Source organism: Anser cygnoides, chromosome 17 (assembly GCF_040182565.1).
Source record: "Anser cygnoides isolate HZ-2024a breed goose chromosome 17, Taihu_goose_T2T_genome, whole genome shotgun sequence".
Classification (NCBI taxonomy): domain Eukaryota; kingdom Metazoa; phylum Chordata; class Aves; order Anseriformes; family Anatidae; genus Anser; species Anser cygnoides.
Window position 1 is genome coordinate 479,759 of NC_089889.1, and position 22,496 is coordinate 502,254.

General features: G+C 44.3%; 1 protein-coding gene across 4 annotated transcripts in view; it reads left to right on the top strand.

The window, feature by feature from the left end:
• Positions 1–22,496, top strand: part of TTC28 (tetratricopeptide repeat domain 28) — a 167,366-nt gene that overhangs the window by 136,360 nt on the left and 8,510 nt on the right. For all 4 annotated transcript variants that reach the window (XM_066978781.1, XM_066978782.1, XM_066978783.1 and 1 more), the window contains 7 exons: positions 3,684–3,824; positions 12,168–12,312; positions 15,075–15,254; positions 16,355–17,075; positions 18,844–18,968; positions 20,027–20,258; positions 20,714–20,790. In XM_066978781.1, the coding sequence (XP_066834882.1) occupies positions 3,684–3,824; positions 12,168–12,312; positions 15,075–15,254; positions 16,355–17,075; positions 18,844–18,968; positions 20,027–20,258; positions 20,714–20,790 (1,621 nt within the window). The remainder of the gene's footprint in view (positions 1–3,683; positions 3,825–12,167; positions 12,313–15,074; positions 15,255–16,354; positions 17,076–18,843; positions 18,969–20,026; positions 20,259–20,713; positions 20,791–22,496) is intronic.

The window sequence follows — 22,496 nt, forward strand, 5'->3', positions numbered from 1 at the left end:
ACTCTAGTGATTCAGTGAGAGAGAGGTATTCAGGGACCCAGAATCTTGCTAATGTGGACGTTTGTATACGTTGCTGAAATACTGGCAGTATCTGTAACAGATTTTGATCAAGAACAGGTGACTTCTTGTTGCTGATAGCCAAAATGGTGGATCAGGAACAGTGAGCCTAAGGTCAGCAGTCATGTTAGACTTAGAGATTCTGACCCAGTCTGTCCAGAACTCAGTCTGAACTTCCATTTTCTGAAATCGCCCACCAACCTCACAAGGGATTTGTCAGGATTGTGTCAGTTGAGCTGCTGAGATGACTTTGTGCTTAACTCATAATGTTGAGACAGTTCGAAAGCAGAAGCAGTAGGGACAGCAGATACCTCCCTCCAGTGATACCCACATCTGCATGTACTGGACTTCCAGTTGTCTCATCTGGATGCGTTTGGGGTTTGTACTTTCTGACAAGGTGCATAACCTTCCCCAGTTGTGAAGGTGGCTTTCTGAAGGGGAACATATGTTTTTTTACAGCTCTTTGACTGGATTATTCATTTCACTGTGACCAGTAACAAACTGCATGCTAGTCTAGGGTTTTTATTAAGTACTCTGAGAAAGAGCAATTGGAACCTAAACCAGCTGAGTAATCGAAGTCTAAGGGAATTGACAAAGGGGAGTAGCTTCCTGCACGTTAAAGCCCTGAGAAGCTGCAAGCACATAAGCACAGCTATCTGAATGATCATAATCATTAAATTATTGCTATTAAATAATGCTATACTTAAGGCCTATCCTTGTCTGTGGTGACGTCTAGTGGTTCGCAGGCCTTACATTAAATCTGTTCTCTTGGCTTCAGTCACACCTTAGGAGATATATTTTTTAAGTCTTGCCTGAAAAATGAGCTGTGTGATTCCCATTAAAGGAAATGTCAGAAGTTATTCTCTCCAGCCTTCGTGTTTCCTGGGTTTTACACATGAGTTCCGGATGTTGACCCTTCATCCAGTTCTTTCTTGTGCGTGCATGTGGAGCATGAGCTCTCTGTTCTTGAAGTCTACAACTTCCTCGTGAGGGGGAGTGGAGAGGCAGGTGACCTGTTCTCCGTTATCACCAGCGATAGGACCCGCGGGAACGGTGTTAAGCTGAGGCAGGGGAAGTTTAGGCTGGACATCAGGAAGAGGTTCTTCACTGAAAGGGTGGTCGCACACTGGAACAGGCTCCCCAGGGAAGGAGTCACTGCACCAAGCCTGTCTGGATTTAAGAAGCGTTTGGACTGTGCGCTTAGTCACAAGGTCTAAACGTTTGGGCAGACCTGTGCGGTGCCAGGAGTTGGACTTGATGATCCTTACGGGTCCCTTCCAACTTGGGATATTCTATGATTCTTTCTGGAAGAACAGAGTCACTCCCTCTGAGGTGCAAATACTGACAGGAAGGACAAGAAAGAAAAAGCAAGACTGAATTGGTTCCATCTACCCTTCTTTTAAAGGATCAGGGTTTCATGTTTCAGAAGGTTACATCCACCTCTAGGTACCAGTGGTTGAATCTTATCCTCTAGATATGCATGTACACAACCAAAATCTGCGGTTACTCCTTATGTTTGCAGATGCTATTTTCAGTTCTGGTCAGCATTTGTCATCGCAGACTTTTCCTGGCAAAGGGAGTCCTTCAGTCTTCAGGTTCTGGGATGAGTCTTTAATTTACTGTGATGTCAGCTTCCTCCTCTTTTCATGGGGATGGTGGTGGTATGTTCTTGGTTAAGGATTGTGGGTTTGATGCTTGTCTCTGAGATCACTGGGCTGGTGTGGTATGATCACAGGCAGAAGCTCTTTCCCCAGTTCAAAATTACATGCAGGTTATTAAACGAATCTTGTCTGCTCCGTGTGGGTCAATATCATGTTCTGATTTGAAACTCTTTCCTCATATTATCAAGTGCTTCCTTACAGCATTGCTGATTGCCGCCATCCTCCAGCATGGCACACCCCCAGGAGAAACTGTCACCTGCAGTCCCTGAAAGCTGTTCTCTGACTGTCAATAAAGAACAAAAGGAGTTGAATGTGTACAGCATGCATGTGAAAACTTTTGTTTGACTTCGACTTCTCAGTTCATGGCCTGCTGAAGTGCACTGTAGTTGTATGCTTTTGCATTGATATTTAAGTGCAGTTGCCTTCCATAACGGTGTAAACATGTTTGTAGGTACTGTTGCACCACCAAGGTGGCACATCTTCCCACTTTTTGCTCCTGGGAGGAAGGGATGCTCTCATAGGATGTGTCATCAGGATTTTGCTGTGGTAATGTTAGGTTCTACACTGCAGCCTTTGCTTTGTGCTGAAAATTCTTCATCTCAGCTTGTCTAATTAAGGTAACAAATAACACATACTTGCAAAAAAATAAAGTGTGAGAGACTTTGAAGACTGCTTGAATTTGTGTTGGGATAGATTTCTTTCTTTTCTGGGAAAGCGTGTGACCTGCTCTCTTGGTTTCATGAACTCAAGATTTTTAACTCTTGTAGGAGCTCCCAATATTCATCGTGAGTGATACTTAAAACTGTGCCAGGACTCAAGACTCAGCATGCCTACAGCTGGAAGAAAAACATACAGGAGACAGCCATTGACAACCTTTTCTTCCCACAACCCTCACCCCCCCCCCCCCCCCCTTTTTTCTTCTTGACTCTTGTTTGACTAGTCCCATTTCAATGTTCAAGAAGTGAATGGCTTTTGTTAAGGCTTATTCTCTCAGGTTATTAAATGATATTGACCTGGAAGTATATTTGTAAGATATCCTGTGGTCCATACAGCAACATGTATAGTTATCTGCACAAATACCTGTTATACAATAATTTGATTCATGTGCTTGTTATTGAGAAATGTGTCCTTGAGGAAAGGCTGTAAGTTGTCAGGAACCCAGTAAAAGGAAGCAAAAGTGAGATGCAGGCAGCCCAGCAGCTTTAGCTTAAGTGTACAAATTCCAAGGCTTGTGATGCACCATATGATATGCAAATTATTTATTAAATTAAAGGAAGGGATTGTTATAAATGCACATACAATAGTTGTTTGCTTTCTGCCTTCAGAAAGGAAAAACAAGTGCTACCATAGCATTTAAATGGAAAATCTACGACAAGATGGTCATTTAGACATTCCTCTGTATTTCTCTCTGTTGCTGCTGTCCTAGTGTCACTGATGGAGTCGTTTTTTTGTCTATGTGTGTCTTTCCCTGTTTGTATAATAGGAACATCAACACAGCTGCCTTTTGTATATTGAGCTTTGCCAGTGAAGGGAGCATATATAGCTTGGAGAGTTGTGGTTTTTTTGTTGTTGTTGTCTTGTTTTTTTGTGGAAAGGATATGCTAGCATATGTTCTTAGGCAATTCAAGGGCTGAGTTGGTGTTTCCTTTAAACATCAGCTTTTCTGTTCAGTAGCTTCACAAGTCCTTATCCGTTTGCTGAGCATGAGAATTTGGGTCCTGTATTTCTATCATTGTGTGTAATGCTTTAAACCCTTAAGAATGCCCAGGGCAAGAGGAAGGTACAGGGTTGTTATTATCTTGTATGCCTAACAGGAGAGGAGATGCAATCCAGGGAAAGTTTGACTTTAACATTTGGTTGAGGTTGTCTGAAATTAATTTTCTCTCAAACTGGCTGAGCATTTGTTACAAAGCTGTTGTTCTGTCCTGCACCAATGATTCCTTCAACCTGCTGTTCCCTCTGCAGAGCCTGTGCTAGCAGTGAGACTGAGAGTGAAGCTGGGGATATCATGGACCAACAGTATGAGGAGATGAATAACAAGCTGAACTCAGTGACTGATCCAACTGGCTTCCTGAGGATGGTCAGCAGGAACAACCTCCTGAACAGGTGAGAATACAGTGCTGCGCTGTGGGGATCAGGGAGCAGAATGAGATGTCTTGCCGTGACCTCAGAGTAGAGCTGATGACGTTGTTAGTGGTCTCCCTTATTCCCCGTGTTTCAAGGACACAAGGACAGCAAACTGATGCTCTTCATTTTGGTTGCAGTAACCGTTCCTGTGGATATGTCTTCACAACTCTGATGCTTGGGGAACACTAAGCATCTATCTTGGGAATAAGGTCCCCATGTTAGTATGTACAGTAGTCTCTTCCTTTCTGAGCAGAGGGGCCCATAGGTGTTCCCCTTCAATCCTTTTCTTTTGTGTTAATTTGGTACAGTGAGAATTTTTCCCTTTCTCAGGAGAGCCGTGCATCTTGCTCTTGACGGGACTGGGAATCCAGTACCACCCACTGCTGCACGCCTGTCCAGCCTGGGACAGGTATTTCAGGTGCCTAGTGTCCTTTGACAGATATGTGGCCTGTTGGGGCTTGGTTTTATTCTACAGACTCAAATCTTACATGTGAAGGACGAAAAAATCTTCATGGTTTGGGCATGGGGTCCTATTGCTTCTTTCTTTAGAAATACAAATTTTCGATAGAAAGGAGGCAGGACAACAAATGAAAGCATCATTGTGCCTTCTTTTGCGAGGGAGGGCCATGGGCAGAGACCTAGACAGGACTGTGTATTTCACTTAGGAACCCAGTAGCTTGGTTTGGGAGATGTAGGGGTTGACATCTTCATTGCATTTCTAGTTGAACCTGATAGGTTAAGGTGATAGCCATCAAAGACTTGTCAGCAATTGTAAACTGGCAACTTGGTCTTGAGGGGCAGCCATTTCTAATTTCCTGTTCTCCTGGACAAGAGCCATTTTTGACCATCTGAACAATTGCAGGGGAAGTCTGTTTTTGTCCCTGCTGTCTGTGAGTTGTGGAACTTGGAGCTCTCTGCTTACACACTTCTGGTGGAAGTACTTGTTTCTGTGGATTTTAACTGGTGTACTAAGTAGGTGGTAATATGCTGCATTTCCAGAGTTACAGGATTGTGCACTAGCTATGCCATCTCCACTCATTTTCTGTCACTTATAGTTTGCACAGGTCTCAGTCTTTCACACCACCATGCTGTTTAGGGCAAGTGTTTGAAATGACCATTGAAGACAGAATTTTTCCTGTGTTACCGCTCCAATAACGGAGAGACTCTACATGATGCAACCCAGGGTTTCTGTCTAGATCTGTGTTCCAGCGTAGAATATGGGCATAGGACACTCAAGGCCTTTCACAGCTGGAAAAGAGAAAGCAGTCAGCCTGCAGTACAGGGAGCAATCACTGGAGCTTATGAGCTGTAGCAGCAGCATCCCCATGAAACTGGGAGCTGCTTGTTGGCCCTAACAACTGTCTGTTTTTTCTTTCCACAGTCCACATACTTACCTATTCATGCTACCGCCGTGGTGGTGAATTATCAGTACTTGCTTGTTCAGGATCAAACAGGCAGACCCCCAGGATTGCTGACACATTTTGCCATGTCATCAGGGTCAGAACAGGAGAACTTCTCTCAGGTTACAAAGGGAAAATATGCTCTGGTTCTACTCTGGGGAATGCAATCCTCAGGAACACCACGGAGGCCATTTATGCAGCATCTATGTGTCTTTCTGCTTCTTGGGAGCTAAATGCATTTCCTTGAACACAGATCTAGGAGCTTACCTCAGGTGTCTTGTGAATTAACTGGTTTGTAGCTATTAGGAGAATCTCAGGGATGGGGGAACTTGAGCACTTCATTAAAAGCACCCTCACAAGAGCATCAGAAGGAGAGCTAGAAGCAAACGTGACTGATGTTTTCACAAGCTGCACAAGAGAAAGGCAAGATACTTCTGTGTGGCCTCCCTGCCCAACTTTTGTCCCCAGATGGGGGAATATCAGGGAGCTCTAGTGGTAAAGCTGATGCTGCCACATCTGTTTTGTACCTGGTTTGCTGAGTCCCAGAGTCAGGGCAGGTGCTATCGTCCTGCCCAAACCTTTGAGTACTTATGTCTGCTTCAGTCCCACAGATGATGAAACTAGAGGCTACAGAGCCTAGAAGGGAACCGTAGAAAGTATTACCTGTCCTATTGTTACACTGCGTGGTTCTTCCTAATCTAGCGGTGTAGGGAGCAGTATGCAGCACAGTGCATGTTGCACAGTGAGCTTGGGACAGCAAGGAGTTATCCTTGAAAGAGTCCTGCAGCTTCAGGAATGAAGCAGATGAAAGTCTACATGGAAGGAAGCAGATTAAGAAAGGAAAAGGGAGTAGGCAGCATTTCTATGCACTGGACTAGAGTTCTAGCAAGGAACTGTGAGCTTTTAGAGTTTGGGTAAACAACAGAGTTGAATGTTTAGGAAGAATACAAATTTGTCATCTTGCATCTCTGGCCTCCAGCTCGCCGCCTCTGTGCAGTTGTTCTTCTGCCAGCTAATACTGGCATGAATTCACGTAGCTGTAGGTCAGTGATGAGTGGGTTATTGCTGCTGTTGTGCTTCAGGAGATGGTAACGTTGTGCCTCACAAGCGGTGAACGAAGGTACGGCCTCTGCCTTGGCTTCTACAGTGCAGGGCACAAAGGGGAGTAGGGCCTGCTTGCAGTTGAGAGTAAGAGCTTGCCTTTTCCTGCTGCCAAGGCAGGCCCTGCATTCCTCATGTGAGGCCTGAATGCAGTGTTCACATCTTGTGTTTGAATGTTGGAGATCGTCAAGGGAGTTTACATGGCCTGGGGCCAGTGTGAGTTCCTTCACGCGCAGGAGTTGCACATGCTGTTAAGGTCCCATGTCAAAATGAGGCCCTAGACATGCTGGGACTGTTTGGAGCCATCCAGTCTCCATTTCTGATGGCAAGTGGGTGACTGAAATGCAGCCATTGGTTTTGGATGGGTGCCCACTGGCTGCTGTCATCAGGTAACCTGGTGATTCTGGCTTTCAAGCAGAGAATAGTATGCTTTTTGGCAGCTCTGCTTAGAAAAGCAAAAATGCCTAGGTTTGGCAGTTAACTTAAGGGACTTCTGAGAAGAAGAGGACTTTGGAGGAAAAAGGGATGCTGAAGGGACACCGCAGTGATCTCAGTACTGTCCAGTAGCTGTCTAAGCAGTTCATGCCAAGAGATCCCAGCACAATCCCAGTTGCTCATGTCTTATACAGCTTCTGTTTTCTCTGCTCTGTAGGACTCTTAGACCAGATTAAAATTTGATTTCTTCCCTGCTCATCATCTTTTGCTCAAGCAAGAAATGTGATCATTACCATCACCTGAATATAGCTCCCCACCTTTTCTTTGGCCTCTCCACCATCATGGGGGACACAGTCTGTCTGCCTTCCTGCAGAAAACGTGTGAATCAGCCCTGCCACTGCTTAAGTGTAAAATATACTTCCCTGAGGGCAATTTTTACAATGCATCATAATGAGAGTTTGTAAAAGGCAAATAAGGAGGTAAGGAGTAATATAACTTGAGAAGCAAGTTTACTTGTGACAAGGACATTGTTGTCTCCCAACCAACCTCTGTGCCTTGCAAGATCATGGACCAGATCCTCCTGGAAACTGTGCTAAGGCAGGGGTTCTGGCTGGCCAAGGACAAAGTGTGAGGCCTCTGTAAGACAGATTAGGAAAGCAGTGGCCGGAGAGTTTCTTCTCTGCCTGGTTCTGTACCATATGGGGGCAGTGTTGTGGCTGCCCAAGTACCGACCACCCAAGCAGGGAGTGCTGGGTGGCCTGTGGGTTATGCGCAACCACTGGTGGGTATTGGAGGTAATTGTGGGTGCTTGAAAGCGTCTGCAGGGGCTTGATATTTGAATGTTTTTCGGAGCTTCCCACAGCTTGGTGTTGTATGTCAAGACCTTGAATGCGGGTATGGGTCTGCATGTCTGGGAAAGGACTTTTCGAGGCAGGCTTGCGAAGTGACAGGCCTGATGGATATCCATTTGTCCCAGGACTGTCAGACCATTAAAGCAGTAAGTCTGACTCCAGCCCTCCAGAATGGCTGTGCTTGGCCATGAGTAATATTTGACCTGTTCAGAGTCTTAACGAGTACCAAGGCAAGAGCAGTGCTGTGCTGGCTGCAGTATGAACTGCTGCTTCCTTCCTGTGCCTAGTCACAGTCATCCTCCGCAAGCAAAGCCAGGCCCTGAGAGACTGGTGGTATGCCAAATTAGTCTGAGCTCAAGGCTTGTATGACAAGGGTTTTCTCCATCTTTCTCTGAGGATGTTATGGGATCATTGCTTTGTTCGTCTATCTCCAAGACAAAGGGCGGAAGCAGAGTTAACACTGATATATGCGGGCAGTCCTGAGTCCCAGTTTGTGCTGTTTCCTCTGCTTGATGCAGGTCAGGATGCCTTATACAAAGGATTATAAATAAGCAGCACTGCAGAGTCTGTGCAGGGACTCCAAATTTTATTGTTCCAGAAATCAGGGGAGGGAACACTGCAACAGCAAGGTAGAAATGCTCAGACCTGCTGCTGTGCAGCACTGGCCCTTCACAGAAGGGGTGTTTGCCTGAAAGATTCAGAAGTGTCCATCTTGTTGCATTGAAATCACCTGGGCTTGGATGCCTGACAGGCCACCTGGAGAGCTGTTTGTTAGCACTGGTCAGGGAGGAAGGGGAGAGAGATGGCCAGGGCTCCAGGTTTGCTCTGCTGGCTAAAAATCTCTGTTCAGCCTCTCCCTACGGATTTTCTCTCTCTGTGTGTACACAGACATGCAAAGGATGTGGAAGATTTACGATATTCCTTTGGTTTTGTTCTAATAAAAAACAATCTGAGTGGTGAAGGGATAAATCTAGAGCTGCTAGGCTGTGCAAACAAGATGAAGGAGGCTCTGCTGATTAGAGTAATCAAACTTGTATCCCCTGCAATAAATTAGTCTGTTAAATATGTTTAACACCGATGACTAGGCTGGTGAGTGCCACCTGCTGGCAAATTGCTGTTTCTGAGGAAGGCCAGGACTGTTCTGCTTGGACTAGTGCTCTTTGTGCTCACTTGATCCTGGATAAGCAGGAGGGTATCCCTGCCCTTCCTCAGTGGTATATCAGATGGAATATAGTAGAGGTGTGTGCTTTAAGTACACGGGGATCAGGGCACTAGGAATGCACGGGATTGGGAAAGCACAATTTCTATTCTATTTCTTCATCAGATTTTAAAATCTGTGCTATATAGTGTAGAAACAACTGGGCACTGCACAGTGCGCTTGGCTCACTCAGCTGCTGCAATGAAGCTAGGCAGAGCGCGATCCAGAGGGGAGGACATAGTGCTGAATCCATCCTGATGCTGCCAAGAAACTTGGTATCACACAAGTCACCTAGTCAGGTTCTCAACAGTGCTGGGTAGTTTCAGCGTGCCTGTGCTTTCACCAGCATCTCTGTTTGTGTAGGAGAGCATGGACAGTTAGACACCAGGCTTCTCTTTGCATTCTTAAATTACTCCTGTTGGCCTGTAAGTTACAAAGGTCTTGTTAGTGGAAAGCATGGGCGATAGCATCATTTTTTCTTTAGTGAATAGTTTTTAGACATGAGGTAAGCCGGGTCCGGTGACTGGTTGCAGCAGCTGAGGAGAGAAAGGGAGGGGAGAAAGAAAGTTTCTAAACCTGTTTGTTGGTATGTGTCAGAATAGGTCAGGGCTGTGTCGCAGGCCTGTGGTTGGCAGTGGCAGAAGGTGTGCACTTGAGTGGAACATTTTGTTCACCTTATCTTTTCCTGGAAATTTGGCCTAATCTGTGAGTATAAAGAGATACTGTGCAGTCACATATGCCTATAGCAGATATGCAATCAACTGTATTAATGTCATTAGTTGACCTACCTATTGGACACTTAGTTATGTTCTGATTTCCTGCATATGCAAAAGCTTTCTGCTTTTGTTTATTTCGTGTGGTGATAGCTAGGAATTGATCCAGGCAAGAGGTAAAACTAACGAAGAGAGGCAAGGCATTTTTTGAGAATAAAGATTCTTAACAGAAGACATTGCAGTCTGCTGTCCTGAAGGTGTGAGGGGTTGGTCATGAATCCAGGAAACTATGGCTGCTTTCCGGTGATATAAATTGGCACAGGTGCACGGCACTGGAAGACGCTTGAGAGACAGAGCGGCTCTGTGGTTCACAGAGACCAGGAATGGAAGGAGGCTTTCTCTGTGCAGCAGCATCAGAGCATGAGCTTGACATGGAATCCTCCATTTAATGCATTTGGCACCATGAGGGCAATGGGGCATGTGTTCCCTCGTGGGTGGCCTTCTATGCATGAGATTTGTTGTTTTCATTGCTGGACAGCCCCAGTGGTGACTCTAGTTGTACTTCAGACCCTGTTCTACCATTACTGTTAAATGTCTCATTTCACTCCCTTCCTCTTTTTTTTTTTTTTTTTTTTTTAAGGCCCACCTGTTAAAACTTTCTGGAAAATTATCCTTTTTACATAAAATGGTTATTCATGGCACCATGCCAAGGATAACCTTTCTGGGGAGCACAGCTGCTGGATTAGAGAGACTAGAGAGCGGCAACATCATTTCCTGAGCAGGGCAGTAAGTTTTTGTACCCATGCCATCTCCGTCTCCTCAGAGCGCTGGTGTTTGGTGATGCCTGACACCCTGGAGAACATGTGCAAAGCTGTCTGTGGGATGTTGGAAATGGGCACCAGGTCAGCACTCACATAACATTCACTAGCCTCTTGGTGATGGCAGTACCTCCAAGTCTCTGGAGAACAGGGAGATGGTACAATAATTCTTACGTACAAGAGCTGCATGTAGGTCTCACACAATGTACATGTACTCTTTGCAACTGAAAGTGACTGCCAAATGGCTGACCGGTTGATAGGAGTGTCTGTAGTGCAAAAGACTAATGAAGGCCTGTACTAGTACAGGTGCTACACTTGCAGCATCTGTGAAGAAGGATGTGCAGACAGGAAAGTACAGAAACATGTCATGCATGTAGCATGAGATGAACACACAGTACAGATAAATGACTGAAGCTCAAATACCTAATTAGCATAGGTAATTATCACATTATAGATAGATAGATATAGATATATATAAAGTGCGGGGTAGACTCCTGATATACATGGAAGCTGATAAGGGAATGAATACTGGTTTGGGAAGGAATGTATATAATAAAGGAATAGCTGCATGAATTCTCCAGGTTCAGGCTCCTGGTCAGTGGCACAAGGTGCTGTTCTTGTCCCTGAAATGCCAGTAGCAGTTTTGGGGTGAGAGAGAGGGAGAGATTGCTCCTGTAAGGAGTAGCTGACAGCTTGAACTTGGTAAGAGTGGAGGCTGGTGTAAGCATGTGGGAAAATAGCTAACATGCTGGGTTTCGGGGAAGATAAGGTGAGCTACGAAGTGTGCAGTGAGGAGCTGTTCAAGAAATAATAGCAATGTTTGGAAGACTTCTTGGTGCTTAAGGAAAGCGGAGCTGAGGAGGACTACTGTCAGTGATGGGAAAGATTTTGATGAGTCTGCAGGGGGACCAGAGGGGAGAGTGTTGGTTTTGTTACTTTAAAACAGGTCCAGATTAACTCCGTTCAGCTGCTTGCACGAAATAAAAATCATCGGGAAACTAAATCAGTTCTGCTGGGGTGGAGAGAAAAAGAACTGTGTAGTGGCATTTGGGTGGGGCTTGGAGACAGCTCTGTGACTGAGTTTTGGCAGTGAACACTGTAAGAGAATGACTGGAGATGGACAGATAGCAAATAAAGGAAACCGTCATTTGTAGTGCCATTACCCCATGGAACAGGAAAGTGGGAGCAAAACAACATTGCAGCAAATGATAAAGCTAGTAGGGAAGCAGGTTTCAGATCAGCTGTCTTGCTGGAAGTATGGATTCTAACCTGCTTACACAACTCAGGATTTTTTCAGAGGCAGTGCCTAAGATGTATAACTCTGACTTCATGGAGCCATCCAGAGGAGTGACAGCAAGTGCAGGCATAATCTTCATGTCTCGTTGCTTGCCTGTTTTCCTATTTCCTTTCAGTATCATGCTAGATTAGTTGGTGCAAAACCCCACCGTAAATCTTCCTGTGATTGTAGTCAATTGTTAACAGATCTCATGTTTGCCCATACACAATTGCTACTCATAGGTAAGTAATAAATGTTGTGAACAGCACTTTGGGCACTTGATTTTATAGAGAAACTCCATAGCAATGCAAGCCGCTTCCGCAGCTAGTTCACCCTGCCATTAATGTCATTGTTCATTGTGGCGTGAAGCTGAATGGGAGAATAAAGCCCTGGCATGAAGCATCTTGCAGAGCACAGTCATCTGCTTGGATGGACTGGGACTGGCTCATTGTCAGCATTATGAAGGCAGGGCAACTTGCTGTGGACCTCAGATTTCTGCAACTAACCTCTCACTTGCCTTTCGCCCACAGGAGCTGTCAGAGCATGACCAGTCTATTCAGCAGTACCATGTCTCCTGTTAAGGATGGAACATCATCTCTTCCGAGGAGGCAGACTTCCTTCAGCAAACCCCCGCTCCGTGCACTCTATGACTTACTGATAGGACCACTGGAAGGAGTAAGCCTCTAGCACACACAGACATACACTTAACCAAAATCACCTGTTGTGTGGGAAAGCAAGAATAGACAGCCTGGGAATTGTTTCTGAGGCATGGAGCTTTCCACTTCATCTTCCCTGATGGTGAGACAGGATGTGTTGGGAGGTGGAAATAAAGGATGTTGCTGATGGTGCCTCTTTTGGTCAGCTGCCAAAGTATAATCCTTTTGATGAAGAAAGCGTATCTTTTATTCGCTAACACTAATTGGCAAACTTGGCAGATCTACCTAGGGACAAATAGGTCAGGGAGAATGAAAAACTCTTCTGAGCATGGAGAAGATTCATCTAAATCAAGGCTGGCCATGGCGCTGGGTTCAGTGGACGGGGGAGTTAGCCTTATGTGTGCCTATGCTGTGTGATGCAGCAGTGTGAGCCTTCTTCCTGCTTCTGAAATGACAAAGGAGCATCTTTTCAATGATTCTTTGTCTTAATGGTTTAGCCAGTTTGTGTGTCTGTTCCTCTCCCCTAAAGACATTCAAAAAAAAAAAAAAGTCTGCATACCTTTCCCCCTGAAACAGCAAGAGGTCAGCAACTATTCTCATCTCCTTTTAATATTCTCATCTCCTTTTAAATGAAAATTTTGTTATCCTTCAGGAATTTTGTTCCCATTTCAAAAGCCAAAAAGCCATTAAAAGCGCATTGCTATCTTTCTTCTACTTTCTACTGTTGACATTCTCCCTTATAGATAACCTTGTTTTTGGTATTTCTGATCCACTCCCAACTCCCTTTGGAGGAAACCACCAGACTGATAATTCTATTTCTTAATAATATTAATTCATCTTTGCTGCTACCTAAGAGCTAACGCTTGAGATTAACTGCAAATTCCTGTTATTCTTTGATTGCTAGTGAGATGGGGTCAGTGTATCTCAAATTAATCCTCAGCTATCAGTGCATCACAGTGCAGTCGGGCAGTTTGCTCCAGCTAGACCCTGAACAAGACAGAGAGGAAGAATTGTGTTAGGACCAAGGTGCATTTGTCTGAGCTCTCTCTATAAAACCTGACACAAGCAGTAAAATTCACCCTGACTGCACAATAGCAATTTCTTTTCTGTTGGACTGTTTTTATTCAGTATGTCTGCACTTCAGGATTTTCTGACATTATTCACACACCCCTGTGTTTTAAAAGTTTGTGTTTCCATTAGATATTTCATGGTAGTAGTTTACCGTTGGCAGCAAAATAAAGAAGATTCTTCTGTCCCCTGTTAAATGGGAACTCAGCTGAAATAAGTTTTCTCTAAAGCAGAGATTTCAAAGGGATTAACATTTGGTAAATAACAGAAAGGGGGTAGAACATGGGTGTTATTTCTTCCAAAAAGAGTGAGGCCTCAGAGTTGTTGGGTTTTTGTTTGTTTTTGTTTGTTGGGGGGGGGGGGGGGGGCTGTGTTATTTATGAAATATAAGCCATGTGTTTGAAAAACACACTACCTTTTCTGCTGTTCCGTTGAAGGCCCAGAATTTCCATCAAGAAGTCAGTTTTGGAGACATTGGAATCTAGTTCAGAAATCTACTTGAAATGGGTTCAGGCAGTTTCATCTTCATTTGCCTAGTAGCCTAAGTAGCTGGTTTTCTCCTGTCAAAACACATATTTGATACATCTGATGGAGATCAAATGGTTTGAAATTAAAATTCTTATAAGAACTTATAGTCCTGCATGTTAGGTCTTTGCCTCCACCCTGCTGTGAATACTGTAAAATTAGCTTGTCTTTGGAAACATCAGTCAGTCTAGAGGAAAAATGAAACAGCACTACTTGAACTGGTTATCTCCAGTACCTTAAAGGTGTACAATTGCTTAGAAATTTACTGCCGTTTTGCATTGGTCCTTTAGATGTTTTTTTCCTGGTGCAGGTATTTAAGCTGGAGCGAATGTAAATGCTTTGAAGTTCCTCTGTCCTGAGATGATAACTAATTATTTTTACAACACACAAGATTAAAAAAAAAATAAATCTTCTTGGACATGGTCCAGGGTAACCTGCTCTAGGTGTCCCGGCCTGAGCGGTGGGGTTGGACCAGCTGGCTTCCAGAGGTTCCTTCCAACCTCAACCATTCTGTGATACTGTGAAGTAAGACTGAAATTCCCACAGTTACGTGGGACCAGGAGCAGTTGCCGTTGTGTGTGCCCAGTCGCATCTTTTCTGTTTATTAATCTCCCTGTCTCACATCTCCATCCAAAAGATACTCTCTGTTTAAACCTGTATTTGTGACTCTGGGTTGATTACAGTGTCAAGCATCTAGAATTGCAAGCCATACAAACAGTCTATATGTGGATTTTTTACTTTTATATGGGAAGTTGCTGTTTTGAAGTTCAATACTAGAAAAAGCATTCTCTTTCAAAGGATGAGGTGCTAGCAATATTTACAAGATACAGGTGGTTGGGAATGATAAAGAGTTTACACTGCAGCTGGAGGAGTTGCTGCACTGTGATGAGACTAGGTCCCAGCAAACTTGTTTCAGCTGTGCATGACTACAGAGCATGTTTAGTGGACTCAAGGCCCATTCACAGAATGGGTTTGTTCATGCACAGATAAGCAACAATCCAGCTTTATAGAACTGTCCAATGCCACTATGTGTCTACCAGTCACTGCATCTGCATTCACATGGAGAGTAGTTCTGATGTGGATATTTCCAAACCGTGGGGTCAGACTAGAGCCTGACACTTTTGAGAGTGCAGGCTGGGAACTGCTGGAGTGAAAGGACCAAACTGATTCTATTTTTTTACTTTACAGGGCTTGATGCATTCCAGTGGGCCCGTTGGCCGCCACCGCCAGCTGATACTGGTTCTGGAGGGAGAACTGTACCTCATTCCTTTTGCTCTCCTGAAGGGCAGTTCCTCCAATGAGTACCTCTATGAGCGCTTCAGCCTAATTGCAGTGCCATCCATCCAGTCGCTGAATCCCAGCTCCAAGGTCTGACATTGCCTTATAAAACCTTCTTCTCATAGAACCTCTCTTCTGAGTTGTAAGTTCCTATACATGCTGGAATAGCAGCAGCTCTGTCCTGCTACACCAGACAAAGAATAGAAGCCACAAATGTACCACCTTCCCAAGGCACTTCCAGGGCTGATGAGCATGTTGAACACCCCAGTTGTGTGTGAAGTAGACTCTGGTGTAGTTTCTGCAGCACAAAATCACAACCCCAGGCATGCCTGGAAGAACAAAGGGAATGGATCATTTGGATATCCTCTTCTAAAGGGTGGCATGTCCTGGGGTGTGGAGCTACACGGCAGACTGCAGAGATGTAGGTGTTTGTGATATATACTGAGCTTCCTTGGTGAGTTAACTGTCCTATCCCATTCTGGTATGTTTGTTTCTCAGCTTTCTGTGTGGAGAAGGCCATTAATGTCTCATGATAATGAAGCCATAAGGCAAAGCCAATACCACCGGCAAATCTTTCAGAAATATCTTCATGCTGATGTATGGCAACAACCATCAGCTTTTCTAAGGCCCACATCTCCAGGGAGAATCTGTTTTTGCTGAGCAGTGTTTTGCTGCATGTCTTGCCTTGCGCTATGTTAAACGCAGTCATGGGAACAGCAAAAGGGTCTCTTTTTTTTCTCTGTTACTCATGTGGGGATTAGGCTTTTCCGGTCAGTATCAGGCCCCAGTAATCAGTTGCATGCAGCACCATGTTGCTGGCAGTGGAGATGCTGATCCTTGAAATACAAGTGCCAGAAACCAATGATTACAAATAATCCTCCCTTAAGGTGGGAAACTGGGATCTTCTTTATACTTTTAGCTCTGCTACAGCCCTCTAGCGTGACCTGGGCTAAGTCTGTTCCTTTCTATTCTTACCTATTTATTCTCCTAAGAAGTGGGGATAGAAATCCTGACTGGACTAAAGTGGAGATGTTCCTTGGAATAGTTAAATGGAATAAACTAATGAAATGCAAAGCTTTATTATGACAACCAGACTTCTGTTTAGAGCCAAGGAGATGGGATGTTTTTCTACCAACACCTCAACAGACAGAGCTTTGAAGCCCTTTTTTGCTTTCTTTTTCCCTCTGTAGTCCCATGTGAGGAAGAGTACTCCTGCTTACTCCAGTTCTACCTCAATGGCAGCTGTCATAGGGAATCCCAAGCTCCCTTCAGCAGTTATGGACAGGTGGCTATGGGGACCTATGCCCTCTGCAGAAGAGGAAGCATTTATGGTATCTGAGTTACTTGGCTGCCAACCCTTAGTTGGCAGTGCAGCAACAAAGGAGAGAGTGATGAGTGCCCTCACTCAGGCAGAATGCGTCCATTTTGCAACCCATGTCTCCTGGAAGCTGGCTGCTCTGGTCCTGACACCCAACACTGACAGCAATCCAGTCAGCAGCAAGAGTTCATTTGGGAATCCCTACACAATCCCAGAATCCCTTCGGATGCAGGATGATGCCAGTGATGTGGAGAGCATCTCAGACTGTCCTCCTCTTCAGGAGTTTCTGCTGACTGCAGCTGATGTCCTGGATCTGCGGCTTCCTGTTAAATTAGTGGTTCTTGGCTCTTACCAAGAATCCAACAGCAAAGTCACTGCCGATGGAGTCATTGGCTTGACAAGAGCATTCCTGGCTGCCGGGACTCAATGTGTCCTCGTGTCACTCTGGCCAGTTCCAGTGGCTGCTTCCAAAATGTTTGTGCATGCCTTCTATTCCTCCCTCTTAAATGGGATGAAAGCCAGTGCAGCCCTTGGTGAAGCGATGAAAACTGTACAGAGCAGCAAGCAGTTCTCCCATCCATCCAACTGGGCAGGTAGGAAGAATCTGCCTTTTGGTGAACAAAACGTGGTTTCTGGGAAAGGCTCTTATGCCAAATAGTTTGAGTTAAGCAAGGAGTGGTGCTAGCAGGTAGTTGGGAGTAGCATGTTCCCTGTGCTCGCCCAGAATTCAGCTGCTCTTTCAAGCCCTGATTCATCTGAGTGTGGCTGAAAGTCAGTGTCATGGAAAACAGTAGTATTTCATTGTATAGTAAGTTTGCTACAGATTAGATATAATATAAAGCAATTGCAAGGTAAAGTGTGTTTTGTCACAACGATTTCATGACTGTAAAGAAATAATGTGTGATACAACGACTCCACTGCACGTTTGAAATTTATAGGGGCAAGTTTCTTGCTGTATGCTTGGGATGCAATTAGGTGGAGAAAATTAACAGAACTTTTTTACTGAGAATATAGTGAAAATCTAACAAGAAGGCAAGAGTAGTACTTCTAGAAGTTGTAGCAGCAATCAGTAGTTATGATTTTCATGCCATAAGCTTTGCAGGGCTTACTCCTTTGGTCTGTTTAGCAGAAAGGTTTCCCTTGTTTCCACTGGAAATTTCTCAGCAGTGTAAGCCCTGGGGTACAGTGCTGGAGTTTGCTCCTTCTCAATTTGATTAATGAATTGAGATTCAGAAAGACCAAGTCTTGGAGTTCAACAACGCTACTGGGATAATTGCAAATTAGCTGGTTTTAGGTTTTTGGGTTGGTTGGTTTGTTTGTTTTTCTCAGCACAAGTCTTGTGTTTTTGAAAGCCGCAAGCACTCCCCAAATGTCTGGTTTTGCACAGGCAGCAGTACTGTATTTTTTAGATCAGGCAGCTCTTGTAGATATGGCTCTGATGTAAACTGTATGTAGCCGTAGGAGCAGGAAACTTGCTACGGCTTGTTACTTGGAGTAAGTCTGACAGAGTGATTTCGAGCTTGTTGAGTCCAGTGTTAAGACGTGATTCAGAGAGTATCAGATTGGAACTGAGTTTACGTTGGAGTCCACAGTACAATTTGTATTTTATTTTCCTTGTAAAACTTTGTTGTCTCAAAGGAAAGACCATTCAAAAAAACAAGTGACCACTTCTTAGGCAAAACAGAATGAGCATGGACATAGGTGCTTGGCATTACCACCAAGCAGGGGATTACAGCCACTCAGGCTTCCTTAGTATTGCCTCTTCCATGATATGTAAGCAAGTTCATTATGCACAATCCCTGGCTTCCACCTTTGACTCTTGGTGGTGAGTCTCGGACAGAGCACCAGAGCAAGGACAGATATCCACATACCTTGTAGATGAGAAGGGATAGGCAGAGTTCCTTGTGCTGATGGTTGGATAAGATAGCATTTATATGGTACATAAGCCAAGGCAGGTTTTTGGCTGAGACAAGGAAAGCTCTTGCTTTTCTGAGTTCCGTTTCTGTGAGCACTGTTTTATATCTTTTGATTTCTGCTGCTGAAAAGGAGACATGGGGCATGCTAGGACAGGTTTAGATGCAAGACAGTGTTTTTCCACTTGCTTGAGCAGGAATACAGTATTGGTTTAATAGAGGATGATAATAAGCATGCAGAAGTTTTCTGGAAGTTCAGTCTATAGAACTGGGCAGTGGGTGCACAGCGGCTTTAGGAAAAGACTGTAACTGTGCAGTGTACAGTAAACCATTATTCCATTAGTCTGAAAGTGCAGAGGATATCTTCTGTTTTGCATGTTTCCTGTAACGAATGAGAGATTCTCAGTCTGTTTCAATTCTCAGTAAGTCTCTTATCTGGACCCTGCAGGCTTCATGCTTATTGGGAGTGACATGAAGCTGAACAGCCCTTCTTCGCTAGTAGGACAGGCCCTGACTGAGATTCTGCAGCATCCTGAAAGGGCACGAGATGCCCTGCGTGTCCTGCTACATCTGGTAAGAGAAAGGAAACGCTACAGCACCCAGCGGGCACAGGGAGGGGCATTGGAGCCCATGTAGCAGAGAAGTGATGTTACCTATAGGTATGCATCTATAAATGAAGAATGGGAAGACAAATACCCTGATGTGTAACCACTCACAAATATAAGCCTTCAAACCTTCTCTCTTACCGTAAGGTGTTATCTTGCTAAAACTTTGGGTCAGTGTGAAAAGAGTGGGACACTTTATGGGCTCCCCAGAGCAGATGCTAACTGTATTGTTGCAAAACCTTCCCCAGACCTACCCGATTTGTGTGAGCTGTTGATTTGGGTCTGTGCTTTAAAAATGAGATTATGATTGGGGTTAATTGTTCCTACAAGAAAATAGCTATGGACATGGCAAAGAAGCAGTCACAGAGATGCAGAGCTAGTGAACACTTGCTCTTTGCATACTTGGACGTGAGGCACTTTTGTTCCCAAATTTGACAGTAACTTTCTGTGGGGAGCAGCAGGACTGAGGTCAAGCTGCCAGATGACAAGAATAATCTCATGATTTTTAGTATTTTTCTTTCCGGTGTGTCTTCTGTGGTCCCACAGGAATGTGGAGTATCCATGGGATGGTAGAAACCTATGAGTATTGCTAGTCATCCCAGTTGCTGGGTTTTGTGGACACCTCTCTCTTTACTATTTACCGTATAGCTTCACACTCTTGCCTGGTAATGCACAGTGTACTCAAGAGACTGGAACCTGACAGTGAGTCATCCTGTGTGGACAAACGCAGCTGCCAGGTTTATAGGAGATGATCACAATCAAACTGGTACTTTTTTTCCTGTGGCATTCATTTCCCCAGGATCCAAGAGACCAGTGACACTCATCACAGTGATTTTAAAAATGTGAGTGTTGAGATACTGAAGCCTGTGTTTTCAAGGGCACTGGCATCCTTCTGTTTGTGACAAGCCAAGTTCAGCATCGGCATTGTGATCCCTCAGCCCATAGTTCCTGCATCTTTAATGTGAAAAATGAGGTGGTTAGTAAAAATCGCTTTTAAAATAAGCTCGTGCTGTATTTTCCCCACAGGTGGAGAAATCATTGCAGCGAATCCAGAATGGGCAGCACAATTCCATGTATACCTCCCAACAAAGCGTGGAGAATAAAGTTGGTGGCATCCCAGGCTGGCAGGCACTACTCACTGCAGTAGGATTTCGGTTAGACCCTCCAGCCAGTGGCCTTCCAGCAGCAGTGTTCTTCCCAACCTCTGACCCTGGTGAGCGGCTGCAGCAGTGCAGCACCACCATACAGTCCCTCCTAGGTAAGAAGCAGGCCAGCCGTGGGCTCTGTTCTCATACGTCCAAGCAGACGTCTGCCTTTCCCTGCCTGTCTTTGATGTAAGCCTGCAAAATGATGCTGTTGTTCTAGGCTTCTACAGCAATGAAATAAAAGCATTTAACAGGACAGATGTTTTAGAAGTAAATTTGTACTGTAAATTTTGTCATAGATTGTAATCATTTACCACTGGCTCCAGTATCTGAGAAGTACGATGAGACTTTTTCTTCTTCCAGTTCTCAGTCAGAAACTGTATAATCAAATACAAAGGTGGGAAAACCTTTTGTTTTCTGGAAATTGACGCTGTTTTCAGAACCATTCAGTGATGGGGGAGAGAGGCTTTAGGAGTTATCTGAAGTTATATTCTGTTCAGATTGTTGCGTTTCTAGCAGGCAAGCAACAAGTATTGAACAATCCCTGTTTTTTTCTGTTATTTTTCAGGTTTGCCTAACCCTGCACTTCAGGCACTTTGTAAACTTATCACAGCTTCAGAAACAGGAGAACAGCTTATCAACAGGGTAAGTTGGGAGGTTTTTCTCCAGTACCAGTTTCCAAATGGTTTTTCCCAGGTCAGTAAATTCAGAAATGCACAGAACAGTTTATGCCGTGGTTTATCAGCCCCAGAGGCTGCTAGGAGTCTTCAGGATTTAAATTATAAATTTCTCTGTTTGTGTGAATGAAAGTGTGTGTCCAGAATGATAAAATGCAGGTATATTATTGGGCTGCATGGCCTTGGAAGGGTCTCCCGGTTCAGTGGCAGAAGTGAAAACGTAATATGTACTACAGTGAGGGGGAAGCAAAATATGGGAAATTAATGGTAGAAGCACTAATTGTTTTTTGGCCATCCTATTCAAGGCCTATGTTGGCTCATCTTTGCCCACTGTAATTACCAATACCTCAAGGAACACCTAACTTTGGACAGTGCTCTGTCTGAGAACTTTATCAGGCCTATGCTTTTTCTGGTTTGAGTGCTCATTGCTCTCCTGAAAGAATTCACCTTCTTTAAGAGAAAGGCATTGCCACCTGTGGCTGTGGGAGTCGTGCCCCCCCCCCCAGACACACAACCCATCTGCTTGACATTCCTTCCTCTTACCAGTCTTTGTAGTATGCCTAGCAGAACCTAACCTTGCTCTGTGCCACTGGCCTGGATGGCTTTCCTTTATATGTTTTTTACTGTCCTGATTGCTCCCCTAACGAGGTTTATGTTGGTGCTTGCCTTAGTAAGTGAACACTGCACATAGTTAATAGGTGAAAAATATAAAAAATAGGTGAAAAAAATATTAAAAAAAAGGTGAAAAGCTCACTTTCTTTTACCCTTTTTCCATGCAGAAATGTTATAAGGAAGTACCATGGTAAATATCTGGGTTTATCCCTGTGTAGTTTTAGAGGGTTTCTGTCATTGTGAGTCTATCTGCACAAAATACAAAATAACAGCTTTGTAATCATCCATTAAGAAGCCTGCTTTGTCCATCCATTTGACTACGTCTGATTCAAAGAGTTTCTTGCCAAAATTTACAATAACATATGGGATATTTCTAATGGCTAGTCCTTTACGGAATTTTGCTTTTTTTGCCTTGGCTCTTCTGTTAGTGTCTGAGACTTCTGTGGTTGAATAGCAGGGCTATTTTTTTCTCCGTACCTCCAGAGGAAGGCCCAGAGTAAATGGGATATGACGCGTAGAGAATGACATTCCAGTAGATCTGAATGTGTGACAGTGTCAATGACTTTACTTTGTGGTTGTTGTCTTGCCTCAGATAATTAAATCACCCAAACCATTCAGATGGCTGTTGATGACTAGCAAAAGATGCACTTACTATTTCCTCAGGTGCCTCTTGCAATAAGTATTGGCAGGGGTATTGCATTGTTTTTGCAAATGTTCTTCTATAGCCCAAACCCTAGGCAGAATTCCCTTTTGCACAAGAATCTATCTGGTTACAAGTCAGGATTTTTCAGTTTAGCTCTCACATCTTCTGCTGTTACTTGCTTTTCTCCCCTCATTATTCTCAGCAGTTCAGTTGGTGAGACAAGGCTCTGCCTGTCCCAAAGGAGAGAAGACTTTGTTCAAAACTGAAGCATAATTACGAACAGCTCAGTCAGTGGGTGTTGTTTTTTTCTGTCTTTCCAGTAAAGCTGATTGGTGTTGTAAGGGAGCAGGTGCTCTTGACGTTACTGAAGCAGCAAGGCAGGGAGTTTGATCTCTTGCTCTGAATAGAAAATACTTACT